Genomic DNA, 14441 nt, shown 5'->3' with positions numbered 1-14441 from the left:
TGGGTTTTTTTTTTTTTTTTTTTTTTGGATGTGTGTATGTGGTACTAAGGATTCAACCCAGGGGCACTCTAACCCTGAGTCACATCCCCAGCTACTTTTTAATTTTTATTTAAAAATTTTTATCAGAATACAGGGTCTCACTAAGTTGCTGAGGCTGACCTCCAACTTGAGATCCTCCTGCCTCAGCCTCCTGAGTAGCTGGGATTATAGATGTGCACCACCACACCCAGCAAATCTGTGTTGTTTTAAGTCACTAAACTTGTAGGCATTTGTTATGAAAGCAATAGAAAACTAGCACACTAAGTCAATAATGTATGAGATACTTGAATCATAATGTTAGACCCATTCAGATTCATCTCAGTGAATTTCCTCACTAGTAAGATAATCCCATCAAATAAAAAGTCCATTAAATAACTGCATGCAAAGCTGATCAGGAGTCACCCTGGATTAAAGAGCACTTTCATCGTTTGCCAGGGAAAAGATAAAACCATGCCATCAAGTGGCACTAAACCAGTTTTATGCAGACCAAAAAAATAAAAGTATAAATCCAGTGATTTCTTCATATACAGTATGGCCTGCACGATTCTTAGATGGTCAAGAATAAGGGAAACCTGTTAATGCTCTCCCACCTCCTATACAGGAAGAAGGGAAAGTACCAGCCACTGTGCTGACCTCTTACACATATGAACTTACTGTGTTTTCACATAATACTACAAACTAGGTAGCATTTTGCCAAAGTTTATGTTTCTTAACCAAGTTCATATGGCAAATAAGTAGCAACACTAGGTTCAAAATCTAAATATGATTCTACAGCCTGTGTTCTTTCCCTTCTGCCATGCTAAGAAAATAAAATAAATAAAAGTAATAAAAGTGCATAGCAGGGGCTGGAGTTGTGGCTTAGCAGTAGAGCACTCACCTAGCACATACAAGGCCCTGGTTCAACCCTCAGCACCACATAAAAATAAATAAGTAAAATAAAGATATTGTGTCCAACTACAACTAAAAAATAAATATTAAAGAAAAAGGTGCATAGCACTAGAATGATAACCTCTAAATTCTTATGGCATTTTGGTTATAACCATTTTTTCCCATTTCTACATTCTGCCTGTGAAGTTTTACATATTGCATTTGATTTACCAGATTATAAATAAAGAAACCGTGTCAAGAATATTTTTTACCCCTTCTCCCCATATACACATAGCCACACAAAATATCTAGTAACAGTAGAATGAGGATAGTGATGATGATAATAATAATAATGATAATAATAATAATGATAATAATAATAATAATAATGACATCTCATAGTCATTGTACACTATATTCCAAGCACTATGCTAACAATTTCACAGTCCTAATTCATTTATTGTTGCTATCTATAGATAAAGAAACCAAGACACAGAGATGTTAAACAACTCACCCAATATCACACAACAGGCAAATGATAAAATCTGGAAAACAACCCAAGTGTGACATTAGAGCTCATAACCACTGCTATATTGCAAGAACACTACTTACATCCATTAGGGATTCAAAAACACTTTCATCTTATCCCAACAAAACTGAGGTGGCTTAATAAAAGTAATTATGTGCCAGGATCATACTAAGTGCTTATATATGATGTTTCATTTCAATCTCACAAAAACTTGCTGGCTGTAGTGGAGCATGCCTGTAATCCCAGCTGAGGAGGCCGAGGCAGGAGGATCACAAGTTCAAGGTGAGTCTCTAAGCTTAGAGAGACCCTGTCTCAAAATAAAAAATAAATAAATAAAAAGTTCTGGGGAATATGGCTCAGCGGTAGAATACCCCTGGGTTCAATTCTGAGTATCAAAGGAGAAAAAAACTCTCATGAGATAGGGATGATTAGCACAGTTACACTGTTGAGAAAGTGAGGTTTGGTTGTTCACAGAATTAACTTACCCAAGGTCAGAGAATTAGTAAGTCTACATTTTTGCCAGTCCACACAATGTCTCTCTCATAATATTCATAATAGTAAATATATAATATTGAGGACTATTGTACTACATAGGGAGATCAACTGATATAAACCTATTCCAGCATCTCTAACAATGGGCACTGATTAGCACAACCCATTTGATGATATGTTCTACAGTTATTTAATAAATTGGGTGTTCTGATGAAAATAAGAGAGAAAGCCAGGCAGGTGGAGCACACCTATAATCCCAGCCACTCAGAAGTCTGAAGCAGGAGGATCACAAGTTTGAGGAGAGCCTCAGCAATTTAGGAAGACCCTGTTTCAAAATAAAAAATAAAAAGGGCTGGGTTCAGTGACCTGGGTTCAATCCCCAGTACTGCAAAGTTAATGAAGGAAAGAAGCCATAAAATCTATTTTTTTTAATTATTTTATAGTTGTAGGTAGACAGCATGCCTTCATTTTATTTGTTTATTTTTATGTGGTGCTAAGGATCGAACCCAGTGCCTCACAAGTGCTAGGCAAGCACTCTGCCTCTTAGCTACAGCTCCAGATCCCATAAAATCAATTTATGATAGTCTTCTCTTTGTCCTTCTATTTTTGTAGATCCTAGATTCAGGGAGGGGAGTCCTATGCTGTGGGCAGTATGTGAAGGATTTTGCCTCTGTTTCCAGAATATTCCCTCTCCCCAGACTCCTCTCTGTGAATTCCAAGAGAAGCACCCAGGTGGACACACAGGAGCTCCAGTGGGGCTGGAAAGGTGGGTGCAGGGATGTGGGGAGGGCAGGATTAGGAAGCGTGGGATTGTTACTGAATCATAAGTGCACTGCTGTTTCAAGTCTGGATTACAAGTGTTTATGTCCTTGGGACGGACACAACTCCCCCCTCTCTACCCACCCCAATCTGGCACAAGAACTGAGAACAGACTAACCCTGCTCTCAAAGGCAGCCAAGAAGCCATATCCCAGAAAATCCTTAATACCGTCTATCCATTGAGGCCGAATAAGAAGTTTTGAAGGACTGTTTAACTGTCATAACATCTAAACTTACTTCTTCATGGATTATCCAAGCAAAAATTGATTTCAAAACTTGACTTTTCCATTGTTTGTTTTGTTTTGTGTGACTTAAACTACAAAATGTAATATTCAAATGAAGACAATACAACTGGCCTGCCTTTGGGAGAATGAAGCCAACAGTGAACGAGAAGAACAAATAGAGACAGAGAGAAAGAACCCTGGTGTGGTTTGGGCTCCAGGATCCATCTCCTTCCCTGGTCTCCCTGTGGTTTGGCAGTGTGGCCTTTCCTGATCCTGTAAAGCGATAAATGCTCTTTTTTTCTTAGGCCAGTGGTGAGCTGGATTTCTCGAAGAACCGACCTAATCCACTCATCAAACACCACCCAGGCTCCTGAAAAAAACTAGAGTCTAAAACTGACCTACAAAGCTCCTGGGGACCTGGCCCAGTGAGAGGAACGGAGGCGGAGGGGAGATTTCCTGTGAGTCATCCTATCCTACCAGCCTTTCAACACCCCACAGGCCTCAGACCCGAAACACTGTCACACTCCTCCTCCTACATCAGCTTCCACTGCTTTCATCCAGCCAACGCTCATACTCTCAAACTTCCCCAGTGAACTTCCACTCTCCAAGGGAAGCCAAAGAGCCTGGGTGGTAAACCTGCTGCAAGCCCTCTGGTGGTGTCTTTAAAACTCACAGAAAAGTGTATAGAGGGATCTGTTTAATATAAATATAATGTGCAAAAAGCGTGTCCTGTTCACAAGAGTGAAAAACCTGGAAACTTCTAAATGCCTAGAAACAGAATGGTTGGAGAATGATGTGCTCACAGAAAGAATATTATTCAGAGAAAAAGTGACTGTTCTGAAGCACCATGCAACAAAATGGAGTAATCTCAGCAACGTGACTTAGAGGAGAGATCTCAAGATTACACACAGCATGGTACCCTTTCTATAAAGTTTAAAATCATGACAGGAACCCTTTGTGGAGATACATAGAAATACAAAACTATATGAAAATAAGAGCTAAAGAGGATTCCAGATGATGATGATCTGTGGTTGAAGAGTAAGGGATTGGAAGAGGGATTACCTGCATGTAAATTTAGTTTTACAAAACTTGAAAATCCTCGTTTTAGGGCTGGTGGTAGGAACATGGGAACTTGTTACATTAAAAAAATCAGTTGAGCCATGCATCGGTCAACAATGGGAGTGTGTCATGAGCCAGGAATTACGATTAATCCACTTCAGGGCACTGAAGGCTAAAAAATTAGTCAAATGATGTTCCAGGAAGATACTTTTATTTATCCTGTGATGTACATCTTTCTGGTCCCACTGGAGACACAAATAGCCCAGAGCAAGCCTGGGATAAGATTGCCCAAGAACTGTTTTGGTTTTTGTTTTTTTGTTGTTGCTGTGCATCTCTCAAGAAACAGGGAGAACAGTGTTGAGTACAGAATCTGGGACCAACCACCTGGTGGGAAACCAGGTTGCATTCCTCACTACTGTATGACTTATCCTGTTAGGGAAAATTATCTAACCTCTCTGCCTCAGCTTCCACATATGTCAAATGGGGCTGGCAATTATAGTATTAAAATGCTGACTGCAGAAAGTTAACGGAAGGATTACATGAGTTAATTCTCCCACCCCCAAAGTCCTGAAATGGTGTGGGTGCTCTAGGTGCACAAAGTCCAATTTAATCAAGTTTGACTTTTATTATTATTTTTATCTCTCACTTGATTCCACTGTGAAAAACTTAGAAAATGCTGTTCTCCCCAAGTATATCCTAAGCTCTTCTAGAGCAGAAATGTTTTAATAATTCTCTGGGAAGACGTACTACACCCAGCATGAAAACAGCCTTAAATTCGCAGTAAGGACTTGGACTTAAGAAATTGAATCAATTTGTTTTATAAATACACCCGTATTTTAGAAAGAAGTTTTGGGGTTTTTTTTAATTTTTTTTATTTTTTAGTTGTCAATGGACCTTTATTTTATTTATTTATTTGTGGTGCTGAGACTGGAACCCAGTACCTCACACATGCTAAGTAACTGCTCTACAACTGAGCTACAACCCGAGCCTTAGATAGAAGTTTTGGAATGGATTTTTCATGTAAGTCTCATAAAATCTGTCTCTATTATCAATAACTAACACAGGTTTTTGCGACATACCACTTTTCCTGGTGACTTTCAATTAATATAGACTTCTGTAACCATCCAAAATAAACATCCCAAAATCTGCAGATTAAAAACATCTATAACTTATTAAAATGAAAACCATTCAAGTCTTTATTCAGAGAGCCTATTCACACTTTCACAGCAAGTAAACTGAGTTATCTGGTTCTTATAGTGTTAATGGGTTAGAAATCATAATTTAGAAAGAATACAGGCTTCTGCAAATATGCTTAGTAACACACACACATCATATGTTGACAAGCTGGGAGAAAAAGTTGGAAAAAAATAAGTAATTCACTTAAATGCACCTGAGCATATTATTGCCGCTCAACAGAATCAAGTTCATGATGATCCTGAATCAAGAAGAGACAGCATCACGTTCAATTTATGAAAAAGACTACTCCTATATATTTTAAACATGCCATAAAGAATTTTAAATAATGCTTTATTTTTTTCTTGCTTGGCAAAATCTCTAGGATTTGTTGCAAATGGACCCACTAAGTAATTAAATGGTTTGGCCTACCCTGGAGAGTTGTTCAGTACAGACCAATTAAGTGTTGGAGAGCTGCTGCCAAAAATAAATAAATAAATAAATTATGAACAAATGATTTAGCAGAAGTGAGAAATCCATTACATAAATGCTGCCATTCAATTGGGTTTAAAAGTAAATTTTAATGCTTAGAAGAGTAAATTTAAAGTTATTTGGGAAATTCACCTGTGTGAAATGATAATTTCCTCCTGATGATCCTCAGTAAATAATAACATAAGGAAGTTGTAGAGTACTTTAATAAACTTACCAAAACTTACAGACACAAGCCCATTTTCCATGTATGTGCTTACCTTGGAAACAGCTTTGAAATTTCCTCCCCAGAAATAGCCTAATCTTACTTCAGTCCTAACTTTTACATCTTACTTACCAAATCTAGTTGCAAATAGGTTTTTACTGTTCCTTGAAATCAATTCTACCTCCAAAATGGAAAGAACTGCTATCATTTGAGGTCTGTGCCAAGAACAAAGTATTGCAGGAAGTTCCAAGATGAATGGCAGCCTCTACCTGAAGGTACACTGGCAGGCTGGTGAGAACTACATTTCACCCTGCAATACGGTAAGGGCAATGATGAGTTAAGAATAGTACCTGACAGGAGGGGCACCCAAAGAAGATGTCTGTGAGGAGAAATTGAAAGAATTCAGCAAAGACAACTTCCCAACTTGATGCTGTCTACAAAGATTCTTTAGGATGCCAGGAGAAGAGGTCAAACAGCAAAAGCAATCCAGGAGGGGACCACAGGGCAAAACTGCAGCCACCACGGCATGCACATGAGCAACCACAGGAGCAAACACAAGTGAGAAATGCAGGTTCTGAGATATGAGCCTGGAGGGGCTGGTGATGGGGCCCTTGTGGTTCATACCAAGAAGCTTAAGCTCTCACAAGAGGACAAATGTGATGAGACACCATCGATGTGAGGCTTCTAGAGAAATCAAATTCCCAGACATGAAATGTAGAACAGGAGTTACCAGGGGCTGCGCAGGGAGGTGACACAGAGTTATTTGGCAGCTATGGAGTTTGGGAGGATGACTAAGTTCTGGAAATACACATTGGTGATGGTTGCACAACACTGTGAAGGTACTTAATGCCCCTGAATTGCACACATAAATGCAGCTAAAATAGTAAAGTTTACATTACATATATTTTATCACAATTAAAAAAAAAACATGAACTGACATAGTGCAGCACACCTGTAATCCCAGCAACTCGGGATGCTGAGACAGGTGGATTACAAATTCAAGGCAAGCCTCAGCAATTTAGTGAGACTCTGTCTTTAAAAAAAAAAAAAAAGGCTGGCAAATGCAACTTGGTGGTAAAGCACCTCTGGGTTCAATTCCGAGTTCAAGAAAAAAAATGAAAAAATAATAGGTAAAGGAGAAAGAAGAGACAGCAGGAGGGGAGGGGCCAGCAGCTACAGCACCAACTTGAGCTCTTTCCAGTAACCAGTGGCTTTCAGACCCCTATTAGCTATAGAAATCATTCTTCAGACAACACAGCTGTGGACTGAATGTTTGTGTCTTCCCAGAATCCATGTTGAAACCTAATCCCCAGTGTGATGGTAGCTGTGGGAGAGGGTCAGGGAGGTAATTAGGCAGTAAGGGTGGAGTCTTTATGATCAAGATTAGTGCCCTCATAAAAAAGACACCAGATTGTTCTCTGACCCCTTGGGCTATATGAGGACACAGTGAGAAAATAGCCTTTTATGAAGCAGGAAGTGGGCCTCCACCAGACACCAGTTTGCCAGAGACTTGATCTTGGACATCCCAAATTCGGAACTATGAGAAACAAATTTCTGTTGTGTATAAGCTACCCAGTCTATAGTATTGCTGTTATCAAAGCCCAATTGGACAGATTAAAAGCCCAACTATAAAACTGACAATAGCAGCAGATCTGGTAGAAGCCCCAGAGGCCCTCCCAGAAGCATACAAATCCTAATTTTCCATTGGTCCCCCATGGTAAACCCTAAGGAACCTCCAGGGAACCCCAAGAGCCTCACCATCAGTTGGCAAATCACTGGTGTAGGTGATGTGAGGAATATCTAAGAAGCTTCCACTTGAATATGATACAAGTGAGGTGCTGGAAATAGTAGAGACAGTCTGCATTTGGAATCAAATGACACTCCCTCAGCTCTGCCTTGCAGCAGCCATTTGTCCTAGGCAAGTTACTTACCTACTCTGTCAAGTGGGATTAAAAAACCTATTTTACCATGAATACCCAGAGGAATGAGAAGTTGTGCTCCATTTGTATACAATATGTCAAATGCATTCTACTGACATGTATAACTAATTAGAACAAATAAAGTAAAAATTTTAAAAAAGCAAAAAAAAAACCAAAACATATTTTATAGGAGTGTCACAGGATTGATGAAATGTAAGTAGGACAGCTGATACATGGTGAATTCTCACATAGTGACAGCTATTGGTGCCCTTTCTTCTTAGCTGGTATCACTCTGGATCCTGGGAAGTCAGGGGACTGAGGAGGAGGAAGGCAGGTCATGGGAATGGAAGCTGCTATAAGAGTCCAAGTGAGAGATTAAGATAAAGGCTTGCACTGAAGTAGTGAAGGTAAGGATTGAAAAAGGAGAAGGAATCTGGGAATATTCTGGAAGTGTTGTCAAAACGGAGAATAAGCACTGGCAGCCATTGCTGCTTCCTTCAAATCAACATGTAAAAAGGAATGAAGGAAAGCAGGAAGAATCCAGGGGTTGTCTAGAACTGGTCTGGAGGAGGGAGAGGACTACAGCCTGAGGTGGAGCAACCAGAGGCCTAGAGGAAGGCCCGCTAGAGGAACACTTTCAAATTCCACTCACATTGCGTGGGGAGAGATACTGCCTGCCCCTTTCCATCTCCCCAGAGGGTTGAGAAATTAACCAAACAGGTCAGGCTGTCCAGCCAGCGATCATTCCTCCACCCACCTGCTCCAAGCTCCTTGGGCTAATGGGCTACAACCTAGAGAAGTTGCCTCCTCATTCCAAGCAGCTGATAAAACAGCCTAATGGAAGTGCACTGAACAACAGCAATCAACAGGGGTTCTGTGATCCACGATTTCTCCATCCTGGGGTACATCCCTTCCCCTCTACCTAAAGTTACCTGGAGGGACTCACCCAGGCCTGGCCATCAGCTCTCCGGCACTACACCCAGAACAACAATAAAACCTCTTTCTCCTCTAATCAAAAATAAATAAATAAATAAAAGAATCTGTGGGACAATATGTAAACCTCCTGATGGAATACAATTAAATAATAAGCATCTTCAGGTACTTCTGGGCACTCAGACTTTTGTTACAGCAGTGGTCATTTGAGTTGACAGTGATAAATGACAAAAGTAAAAATTAAGGGCTGGGGTGGTAGCTCAGTGGTGGAGCACTAGGTGGAATCTGTGAGGCACTAGGTTCAATTCTCAGCAATGCATATAAATAAATAAAATAAAGGTCTGTTGACAATTAAAAAATACATATACTTTTTTAAATATGGAACACTTCATGAATTTGCGTGTCATCCTTGCGCAGGGGCCATGCTAATCTTCTCTGTATCGTTCCAATTTTAGTATATGTGCTGCCAAAGCGAGCACCTAAAAAATATTTTTAAAAAGTAAAAATTAAGGGCTGGGATTGTGGCTCAGAGGTAGAGCACTCACCTAGCATGCGCAGGGCCCTGTGTTCCATCCTCAGCACCACATAAAAATAAATGAATGGAATAAAGGTATTGTGTCCAACTACAACTAAAAAAAGTTAAATTATTTTTTTTAAAAAGTAAGTAAAAATTAAGAGCAGAGACTTTTTTGGGACTATGTGGCACTCATTATCATGAATCCTAACACACAGTAAGTGCTCAATAAACTTCATGAGCAACCTGAAATTCTTAATCAAAGAGAAAAGCTGTTTGTTCCTTAGGGAGACAGATAGCTAAGAGGTGGGGTCACCTAGAATACATGCTTCTCATGATAAAAACAGAATGAATTCTAGGCCCCCAACTTTGTTCTGTATTTGGTACCCAGTTGCTAAAAGGGCTATTCTTACCACTTTTTGGTAAAAGGAGTAGAAAAGAGCTGTGCAATTACAAACCAATCCCTTTGCATCCTATCCATACAATGGGAACACATCATCTCCATTCACGAACTGCTCTGCATCCCCATAGTTCCCTCACCACAGATAGGTATTCACTAAACTAAACTAGTTAGTCACTAGGTTGGACAAAATTGCCATCCAGAATTGAAGTGCCTAGATGTTTGGCATAGGTAAGACCAAAAACAAAAATGAACAATTCCAATTCATTCTTTCATTCATTTGTGTGCTAAAGGTTGTAGGAGATATAAAAATGAAAATAATATGATTCCTGCTGTTAAAGAACTCTATCCACTGGAAATGCAAAAAGTCTCCAGACAAAAGTAAAAAAATAAAGTTAAAAAAAAAAGTAAAGAAAGAAAAAAGGAAGTACATTTGGAGACAGAGGAAATCTCATATTTAAAAAGTAACTAGACGGGTGCAGTGGTACATGCCTGAATCCCACCTATTCAGGAGGCTGAGGCAGGAGGATCACAAGGCCAGCCTGGACAACTTAGCAAGGCCTGTCTCAAAATAAAACTAAAAGGGCTGGGAGTGTATTTCAGTGGTAAAGCGTTTACCCAACATGTACAAAGCCCTGGATTCAATCCCCAGGACCACAATAAATAAATAAATGGGTTACTAGGGCCTCTAAGTATAAAACACACCAGGACTCTGAAAATGTGAGAATATTAGGAGAATTGCTAATGTAATTATTGCTATTTATTATATCTTGCTAAACTGAAATCTGCTATATCATCTGGCCCAGCCTCAGGGCCACAGGCATCTCCTGGAGCAATCACCTCCACATTTCCATCACTCAGGAATGGAGAGAACTAATGGTGACAACAACCTATGCAGGCACTGAAATGACCAGACTGTGTGCCCACTCCTGTGTAGCCATGTATAGTCCCCCAACTAATCTTCACACAGTCCTACAAGGTAAGTACTATCCTGAGGTTGGGAGGTAATTTTGTTTTTTTGGTTTGTTTAGTTTTTAGTTTTGATTTGTTTTGTTTTTGTTTTTTGTTTGTTTTTACATTTTATTTTTGGTGTTGGGGATTGAATCCAAGGACTTGCATGGGCCAAGCATGCACTTTGCTACTGAGCTACATTCCCAGCCTCTGTAGTTACTATGATTATCTCCATTTTACAAATTAAAAAAAAAAAAAAAAAAAAAAAACTGGAGCACAGAGAAGTTAAGTGACTTGCTCAAGTCTACCTAGCCAGGATTTGAATACAGAATATGTGTCCTTGGCCATAACATTATACTACTTCAGAGATGAGCAATTTTAGCTGCATTATCAGGATATACACAACTTTTAGGAGACAAGGTGATTGGGGGCGGGGCACAGGGGATTGAACTCAGGGGCACTCACCAATGAGCCACATCCCCAGCTCTATTTTGTTTTTTATTTAGAATCAGGGTCTCGCTAAGTTGCTTAGCCGCCTCTCTGTTGCTGAGGCTGGCTTTGACTTCACGATCCTCCTGCCTCAGCCTCCTGAGACGCTGCGGGATTACAGACATGCGCCACAGTGCCCAGCTGGAAACAAGGTGATTTTTGACCAAATGTCCCCTTTAAACATGTGCATCTATTTAAAACTATACTTATTTATATGACAAGAATGCATACACCTTTATTGATCTACTTTTGGAAATAGTATGGCTTTTCAGAATATAGCTTTCAGGATCTCCAAAGGGAAAAGATAAAAATCAAATGTTCATTTTAGGAGGTGCCTGGCCAGGAGAGGTTAAGGTGCAATTTAGATCAGAATTTACGGTCACCTCTCCTTACAGGTCATCTAATGGTCCTAGCCAAATTGTTTAGCCTTCTTTGTTTCTCCATCTGCAAAGTGGGTATAACAATAGCACTATCTCCTACTGGGGAGGATGAGATGATACTATCCATACAAATTGCTATGCACAATACCTGGCGCAGAATGAATGCTCAATAAATGGCTTTCATTATTTAGGTCCTAGGTTATCTGTATTTCCAGAATGCAAGTCCTCCAGTAACCACAGAAATGCTTTCCCCAGAGTCACTGCCAGCTCCTTAAGAACATTTCTCCCTACTTCCCTCAGAGCGGGAGTGACACCAGAAACAGGCTTCCCTGGACTCCAGCCCCGGAGGTGGCCATGTCACCTAGCTTCGGGCCCAAGAACGAGGCAGGTTCTGTTCTGCCGTACTAAACTTAACCTGGATTTGTTACTTGGGTGAACTCAGTGCAAATCACGGCCCCCCGTCTGACAGGATCAGAGGCAGAAGGAATGCGGGCGCCGTGCCAGAAGTGGAGCTCATCCACCTGCCAAGCCCGAGGATGGGTACCCCTTCTCCACAGCATCCGCCGGGAGGCCACCGGGGACCCGACCTAACAATGCCAGTAGGGTGAATGTCACCCAGATCCTCTGAAATGCAGTGCCTCGACCTAAGAGAGCGCCAAGGGAGGGGCTAGAAGTACCTAAGGAAGCCAGGTGAAAGCCAACTTCCTGATGCTCGTGTTGAGCGCCCAGAACCAAAGTCCATGCCGCCGCCACCTCTGCCTCCCGGCTCGCCAGACACGTGCGAGCCGGTCGCCAGGCGGTCTAGCCCGCGCTCGGCTCCGGTTCCCGCCTCCCCGGCCCGCCAACGCGCGTTCCCTCCACTCACCAGGTGAAGAGTTTGCCTTTTATCCTGCGCAGCAGGCTACCCAGCGCGCCCGCCTCTCCCAGCGCGCGGGGCAGCGGGGTGCCGTCACTCGCCGGCGAGTCTGTCTCCATGGGGGACCCCTGACTTGTCCTGCGCCCGGAACCCCACGAAGTGCCGGGGCCCGGAAGACAGGAGGCGGCGCCTGTGCAGCCGGCGGGGACTGAGCTCGGGCCCTGCGCTGGCTCTACCTCCTTAGCTCGCTCGCCGGCTGGCTCGCTCGCTTCCCTCCCGCTCCTCGGTCGGGCTCCTTCCGCGACAAATCATTAACTGTCAAGCCCCAAGGGCCAGACAATACATTTGCAGATTGCAACCTGGCACCACGGGGGCAGCAGCAGGAGAAAGGGCGATTTTTTTTTTCACCTTGGCAGTCGAGCCTCAGTGTTTTGTGGCACCTAATATGCCTTTCAGGTTTTTATGGTTCCTTGTTTCAAATCAGCAAATGGGGTGATCCGAGGTTATTGTGACTGGCTCCAAGGTGTCCTCACTAAAAACAGAGAGGCGGTAACTACCTGAACTTTGCTAACTAGCAGGACCGACTGACCTCTCCCTTTATCTCGCGGTCTCCTCCCTCTGATTTATAGAAGATAGCCAGCCCCTTTGAAAGAACTAAAGGGACATTCCAGGGGTGTGTGTGTGTGTGTGTGTTCCTTGCAAAGCAACGGTAAGATCCTTTAAAAATCCTGGAAATGTGTCTTTGTGGCGTGGAGCTCGGCACGTCTCTTTCTTTACGGGTTTGTTAGGTTTTCCTTGCAGCATTGGGAGCTGTCTTGGGGGTGCCAGGGAGGAAAACGCTACCGACCCCTGGCGCTCAGCCAGGATGCCGCTGCCAGGGCCACACCTTCCGATGCTTCCCCAGGACCCCGGAGGATTAAGGATTAAAAGAGACTAAAGCCTAGGGTGGGAAAGTTCCAGGCTCTCCCAAACAGAAGGAAATCAGTAAGTCTGCTGGAGTCCTTGCTTCCGGAAAAAAGAAGACAAAAGAAAAGGTGTTGGTACTGTTTGTTCCCCACTCCCCACACCCACCCCACCACCTCCTTCCTTGGGAGAGGTGGAGGACAAGAAAAAAAAAAAACAATATATTTAAGAAGTGTAAATGAGTGGGCAGTTTTCTGTAAAAAGATTCTTTTAAAAAAAATAGGTTTTGAAAGATGAAATGTAGCTTCAGGAATTCCAAATTTACCAACTACAGGAACCCTGAAGTTTATTTTGCTTGTTTATTTGTTTGCTTGTTTCTATTGCTTGATTTTTTTTTTTTTAAACTGGGGATTGAACCCAGAGGAGATTTACCACTGAGCTACATCCCAACTCCTTTTATGTTTTATTTTGAGACAAGTTTTCATTAAGTTGTTGAGGGTCCCACTTGCTGAGGAGGACCTTGAACTTTTGGTCCTCCTACCTCAGCCTCCGGATGCGCAAGGATTACTTGGGTGTGTCACAGGGACCAGCTGAAACCCCAAAGTTTAAAAGAAATGATTTATTTTAAAAACTGTTGAAGTGAACCTGGTGTGGTGGTGCACTGCTATAATCCCAGGAACTCTGGAACTTGAGGCAAGAGAATGACCGAATTCAAGACCAGCCTGGGCACCTTAGTGAGACTCAGTCTCAAAATAAAAATAGAGATGGAAATGGAGGTAAGTGGTAGTGTGCTTGCTAGCATGTTCCAGGCCCCTGGGTTCCCCCTGCCCTCCACTGTGTCTGTGTGTGTGTGTGTGTGTGTGTGTGTAAATTGCTGAAGTGAAATGGAGGAAAAACCCCTGAAAACTAAGTCATCCATAAAGGACTAACTAAATGGTATGAAACAACCACATCATGAAGCATTATGAGGACATCAGAACTGTATTTAATAGGATCTCATTTTTCTAAAGCCCCAGCGCATTAAATCCTGTATATTGACAATGTTGAATTTTACCCAAGCCCTGTGCTCCTGGAAAATAGTTATGGCTTAAAAATCTCCCACACTGTTGAGTTCCTATAAACAACACAGTACAAAGAAACACCTCCATGTAATTTTTTTTTTTTAATGAAGACTGAGTTTTTTAAATACATTTATTTATTT

The 14441-nt window shown here is 41.8% G+C and overlaps 1 protein-coding gene and 1 non-coding gene across 2 annotated transcripts in view; both read right to left on the bottom strand.

The window, feature by feature from the left end:
• The window catches only part of Slc35f2 (solute carrier family 35 member F2), a 58583-nt gene extending 45718 nt beyond the window's left edge, over window positions 1–12865 (bottom strand). The window contains exon 1 of the mRNA XM_048795617.1: window positions 12347–12865. Coding sequence (XP_048651574.1) covers window positions 12347–12456 — 110 coding nt within the window. The 5' untranslated portion in view covers window positions 12457–12865. The remainder of the gene's footprint in view (window positions 1–12346) is intronic.
• On the bottom strand, window positions 9120–9226 carry LOC125613978. Its single transcript, XR_007344625.1, has one exon. It is a non-coding gene; the product is annotated as a U6 spliceosomal RNA (small nuclear RNA).
• Window positions 12866–14441: the final 1576 nt, after the last annotated feature.

This window comes from Marmota marmota, unplaced genomic scaffold (genome assembly GCF_001458135.2).
Source record: "Marmota marmota marmota unplaced genomic scaffold, marMar, whole genome shotgun sequence".
In the NCBI taxonomy this organism is placed as follows: Eukaryota; Metazoa; Chordata; class Mammalia; order Rodentia; family Sciuridae; genus Marmota; species Marmota marmota.
This window is presented reverse-complemented; position numbering and strand designations above follow the sequence as displayed.